The 6480-nt window shown below is 30.7% G+C and overlaps 1 protein-coding gene across 1 annotated transcript; it reads right to left on the bottom strand.

Moving 5' to 3' along the window:
* Positions 1-2832: 2832 nt before the first annotated feature.
* On the bottom strand, positions 2833-4256 carry LOC145607492 (uncharacterized). The gene has a single exon (XM_081663151.1). The coding sequence runs from the start codon at positions 3981-3983 to the stop codon at positions 2898-2900; it is 1086 nt and encodes a 361-aa protein (XP_081519277.1). The 5' UTR covers positions 3984-4256; the 3' UTR covers positions 2833-2897.
* Positions 4257-6480: the final 2224 nt, after the last annotated feature.

Raw genomic sequence — 6480 nt, 5'->3', positions numbered from 1 at the left:
TCGATTTCGGCCCCCTCCCTCCTTCCCTTTTCAATTTCGGCTTCCTCTCCCTAATTTTCATAGGCTAGGGTTTCGGTGGTGGGTTGTTTAAGGGTGGGGGAATGGGTGGAGCCGTGGAGGGGTGTCGTTCAGGGGAGGAGGAAGGCTAGGGAGGTTGATCGACGACGAGGGCGGGGGGAGGGGCGCCGGCGAGGGTGAGGGTTGGGCAGGGAGGCTAGGTGGTGGTTTTTTTTTAATTTTAACTTTATTTTAATTACTTAGGTTTTTTTAAAAAAAAAATAAAAATAAAAATAATTGACCAATGACATTGTGACACGTGTCATAGGAAACCAATACAACAGGTTACCAACCGGTTTTGTTTCATTTTTGGCAAATACATATGAAAGGTGGTGTTATTCTGGAATAATCAAAAGGTGGTGCTATTATGGGAAGACCGCCCAAAGGTGGTGTTATTTTTGACAAATTTTCCTTTTTTTTGTCCTGTATTTGATAGTTTTTCGTAGCTAGACCCTATTTTCAACCATGTAAAGAATATAAAATGTCATGTATAATTAAGTTCAATAGGTGTGTTTTTCTGCTTGAGCATAGTACAGTAATCCACAACAACTCTTGTGTCAATTTAACCTTTTTTTTTTTTTTTTTTTTTTTTTTTTTTTTTTAAAAATAAAATAATAATGTGCTACTCATATTATCAGCACATTTAGTACTAGTAGTACTATTCATTAGTTTGGACATAAATATGTAGCATGAGTTAACTCTTTTAAGTACCAACACAATTCTAAAACACACAATAAATAAGCAAATTAACCATTATCTTGCACATGGACAGCAAACAACCAGCATCTGAAAATGCCAAATACTATGCTACGAAGTATTCCCTCCGCCCCTTATGATTTAATTTGCATCTTTTTATCCGACTCAAAAAGCTCTCATAAAAAGTGGACTCATTGTGCAAATAAATAAAAGAGAATGAGGGAGTATTGATTTTGTAAACAACTTGTACTAAAATCTAACCAAACATTATCAATGCAATAGCTAATACCAAAGTGGCACAGTGGTTATGTTTTCTTTACATTATTTCATGAATTAATTTATCTTTTATAATAAAATTAGGTAAGATTAAATCGGTTCAAAATGATTTAGACTAGATCATGTACCCCGGCCCATTTAATAACATTATTTTTATGTTTGTAATTTTGTATTGATGTAAATTTGCATACGAGTGCATTTTCTTCCTTTAATTTATTTGACCTAAACTTATACAAAGGTATTGGAGATTAGAGTTATAAGAACTTATTGGAATTGATTGTAATTGAAAAAGTAAATTTGAGAAACTAAACTTATTGAAACTTATTACTCCGTAGAACTTATAAGTACCACTACTTGAAACTTAGCTGAACATATCTAAAATTATTGAATAAGAAACTTAAATTTCTTTATAAACTTAAGAGAGAGAACGCACCCAAAGTTTATTCAAACTAGATCAAACTGGACTAGTAAAGTTCAAATTAGACCAATCTTCACAAAATTCATATCATAACACTTTATTTCAAGTAAAGATAACATACCATTCATAATATAAGCTAATATAATTCAATGTCAGCAGACCAACCGGTGATTGTTAAACAAGGCTCAGATCAATCATCTATTTAAAGCTTTATACTATCAGAAAAATCATGTTTTGTTCGTATTCATGGAGCACAAGTTTTGATGTATTCTCAACCAGGCCAATTAGGGTTGTTACTTGTTACGGATCACTGATCTATGAGAATGTTTGTACATTTAATGTTAATAGAGTAATAGATGCATGACCCAACAAACTTAACTATTTTATTTTAGTTATTTCAAAAAAAAAAAAAAAAAAAAAAAAAAAAAAAAAAACTATTTTATTTTAGTTCTTTTTTTTTTTTTGGTGCAACTCTTTATTTCTTTTTGCTAAATTAAATATAATTAATAGGGCTTTAGATGGCCCACTAATGCCACTGGTAAAGAATTATTGAACTAATAAGGCTTTACTCTTTCTTTCATTTGATTTATGTTATGTTAAATGGTAAAAGAAAATTTGATGCACACTTTTTGTTATAAGCAAATACATCCAACTGTCTAAGACCAATCTATTTCCTTATGATTTGATTTTTCTCGTTTTGAATACACTCATTATAGGAGTACATGCTTGATTTTGGTTTGGCTTACACCCTTTTAGATCTTCTACATTTTCATTCAATTGGAAAATGCTACACATGCTTGCTCCTAACATTTAAAAGTTAGTTTTATAAATACTCTGTAAAAAATAACTAACGAGAACAGAGTCATATTAGAACTTATAAGTTATCGAAAATAAAGTAAGGAGAACAGAGTCATATTACAACTGATATAGTAAAGTAAGGATAAAGGGATACAAAGAAAGGTTTTTTTTTTTTTTTTTTTTTTTTTTTTTTTTTTTTTGGGTACTACTTTTCAATTATTTTAATATTCACTTGAAATTTAGTATAAACAAACAATGAAAGTGATTGATTAAAGAGTTTCGTTGATTGATGTACAACTACACCATTTAAATTGTTTATTATAAAATTTAATTGTAAATTTGTAATTAATTGATAAGAAGACCCTAGAATGTAATACAAGGATAAGAGAATTTTAATCAAATAATAAGAATTGAGTTCACTCCAAGACTTCATAGAACTTCAATCTCATCCATTAATTTAGAAAACAAGCACTATACACAATTAATCATATCCTTACACTCGGATAATAACCAAGAAAACACACATGAAACCACACACTCTTAATTAGAGTCATTAATCATTCTACTCCATCCAATTCGAATGAACCCTACAATAATGAATCAACAAAAGATTCATACATATAGTTTAGGAAAATACTAAACCATACATACCTTAATCAATATATCCTTGGTTGTATGTCCTGTCCATGAATGCACAATTATGGCCTTGGACTTGATTGTACTCGGAATTCACAACCATTGTACCCTCCATTGTAGTAGATATCGCCCCAAATTGCCCTAAATCCATGGAAAATGCCCTAGCAAGAGCTTCATCTTGAGAATCATCAATCGACGAAGAGGCCGTGGTGGCCAAGAATTTCTCAATGATACCCACAGAAGACATATGATCTTCTAATGGTTGTTGTTGGTTTACTTCATTAACCCTCATAACATTATCAAGAGAATTAGGGTTTTCCTCCATTTCTAAAGGGTATTCTTTATTATTATTATTCTTGATTAATAACTTCTCTTTTGTCCTCTCTCTTGCCCTAGCTCTTGCCTCCTTCCTTTTCTCATTAATTTTAAACATTATTCCTCCCTTCTTATTATTGTTGTTATTATTACTATTATTTTCTCCCATTTTCTTGTTCATCATTTCTTCACACAATAATTTCTCTTTGTTATTACTACAATCACCTTTAATCATTTCTTCTAAAGGAGATGATGGTAAGATACTAGTGCAACTCTTGTCGGAAAGATCCTTAATAGCCGCCTTAGATTTGTTAAACAACCACTCAATCGTCTTGCTCGCCTTGTCAAATCCCAACATATCTTGTAGATCAAAGAACTTCCTTGCTATTTGGAGAGACAACCTCATCCTCCGATCCCTCGGACCGTGAGCGGTATGTATCTTGCTATGCCTATCTTTCTTCCCCGTCCTTCTTTTTGATGATCCTCCTACACGGTCTTGCTTCTTCTTGATCCCTTTCTTTGATGCCGCCTTCTCACCAAGATTGTTACTCCCTCCAATGTGTTGATCTATGTTGGTAGTTTCATCGATCGTAGTCGATACTAGTGATGGTGGCGGTGGCGGTGGTGGGGGAGTGTTGTAGGGCAAAATGGTGTCTAAAAAAAGCTCATCATCATCAAGCAAGTGACTAGGAAAGTTATTAAAGAGATGATCATCAAAAGGGTGGTGATGGGTATTGTTTTGATAAATAGGAAGAATACTATTTGCATTGTAATTTGAATCAAACATGGTTACACTTATTTGTCTTTTGATGTTGAAACTATGATAATAATTAATTACTACTCCTAGTAGTGTTAAAAAAAAAAGTTAGGGTTCTTAGGGAGGGAGGGAGAAAAATCTAGATGTTTGTTGAATATAGCTGTTGATAATGGGTAGCACATAACTATTAAAGGAGTTTTTTTAATTTACTTTTTAACATGTACGACAACCATTATGATAAGGTGGGGCAAAAGAAAGTAACACTCTTTCCGTCTCAATTTACTTGTTTTATTTTTCATTTCTATATTGATCTACTTGCTTGCTACATTCATAAATTACATACAATCATGTAATTTTTCTTAAGATAATTACATGATAATTATTCATACTTATTTAATTTTTCACACTACAATTTCAATTACATACAATCATGTGCAAATAATTAGCTATGAGATAACTACGAATGAAAATACCAGATCAAGAATGTAATAGGATTGAGAAAAGATTACCAAGTTTTATTTGAAAAACCAAAAGCAATATATAGTTGGAATCTTAGTATGTAATTGGTTTTATAGTCTATTAGTAACCTAATAATAATTTGCACGTATTAAGATATTTTGTTAATATCGTCTTCCACAGTAAGTAAATAAATTGAGACAGACAGAATACTAATATTTTATTTTTAAATTTCCTTAAAATAAAAGAAAGGAAAGGAAATTTAAGTTATAAGAATGCATGAAATTATTCAGCCCAAATTTAGGGCAAAAGATGAAGAACAACACAGGAGCATGGACCAAAGCAGGAAACAGCAGTAGGTAATGTGACATTTCACGTGGTACTAGATTGATTGAAGTAACCCTTCTCTCAGAAGAGAGAGAAAAATGCATACTCGTACAATACATGGTTATTGGTTAATAAGAAATGAAGTTAGTGAGTGATATAATAAATGCCAAGAAGACTAATAATCTAAGCTAAAAAAAATAGGGATGTTCACGTTTGTTGTTAAAGATAAAGCATAAATGGAGCATATTGAATATAGCATAGTAGAATACCTAGGGATAAAACTATAGAAGGGAAAAGATATAGTGAAGGACAATTATTTCAGCTGGCTTTTAGGGGGTTAAATTAATTTTTTTAGCATCGATTTTAAAACCCTACTTTTATGACCATTGGTACAAAAGGAATGGCTGTTCTTGACCATGGGGAGACAACTTTGTCCATTTCCCTTTTTTTATTATTGCAATGCAATTGATGTTTCCCTCACTCTTTCTTTTTTCTTGCTTTTTATTGATTATGACTTGTGTAGTTGTGTATGCATATGTTGGATTTTAAGGTGATTAGGGATAAACATTGGTTAGTTGGGTTTCGCGATTAATTTTGAATTTTTCTGTCTGATCTTATTAGAATTTAATTATTTGGTACAGTATTATAAAGTGTATTGAGTTTATTTTGTCTATATCTATGAATATAACTGAAACTATTAAACAAAAAAAATTTATAATATCAAATTTTTATAATTTAATTTTGTTTGTATGTAAGCCATGTGCAGTTCACCTTAATTATTTTGCGATTAGTTTTGTATTAAATTAAGTTGAGTTTTATATTGCGATTAATTTTGAATTTATCTATTGACTAATTTTGTTAGAACTTAATAATTTTGTATTATACAGAGTATTAATTTTATTTAATTTTGTCTATATTATTACTCTACATTAAAGTGAAATTTGTTCTAGAAGGAATTTTCCCTTCTAAACTCTACTTTTTTCATTTTTTTTTGTCTAGGAAATTGATTGCATTTATTTATTATCATGTATTTTTTGAATTTATCTATCTATAAATCTATACTAAATAAGGGTATGTTCACATTAACTGAACTGAGCTAGACTGGACTAAACTGATTGGAGCTGAATTGAACTCAACTGAACAAATTAGAGCTGAACTGAACAAATTGTAGTTGAACTGAACTGAACTGAATAGAGCTAAATGTATGAGAAGGAAATTATGAACTGAACTGAATTGAACTGATTGGAGCTGAAAAGAAATTAAGCTGAAGTGAACATGTCCTAAATGAGAATTTTCCCCCTCCCAAACGTCTTACAAATTCCGCCTAAATTCACAAGTGACTTATAATATTTTTTTTCTTGTGAATATTTTTTTTTCTTTTATACTTAATATTGTGCATAATAACTCTTATCACCCTTGAAAAATGATACAAAAGTAGTATGATGATAAAAATAATTCAAAAGTCTTATTAATTACTTCATATATGAAGTATTATAAAGATGATTCTAGGTGATGTACTTGTCCATAGAACAACTAATGGTCATGAGGGATATATGCATATAATATTGGGCTAAGAATTGCAATATGAAGATCAGACTTAGGTAATTAAATTATTGTTTCTTACGAAGTACTATCTAGCATTTATATTACCTTTGATCATCCTTTTCTAAGTATATGAATATTATGACATACATGACAACATCTCCAAACTAACTAAAAATTAATCAAATAAAAACCATGGCAA

This window comes from Chenopodium album, chromosome 1, assembly GCF_948465745.1.
Source record: "Chenopodium album chromosome 1, dcCheAlbu1.1, whole genome shotgun sequence".
NCBI lineage: Eukaryota > Viridiplantae > Streptophyta > Magnoliopsida > Caryophyllales > Amaranthaceae > Chenopodium > Chenopodium album.
Note: the sequence above shows the minus strand (reverse complement) of the source record. Positions and strands in the feature narration are given on the sequence as shown.

Bases quoted from the DNA above. Each gene is read 5' to 3' on its own strand.
- LOC145607492 (XM_081663151.1), bottom strand. From the start codon at position 3,983: ATGTTTGATTCAAATTACAATGCAAATAGTATTCTTCCTATTTATCAA.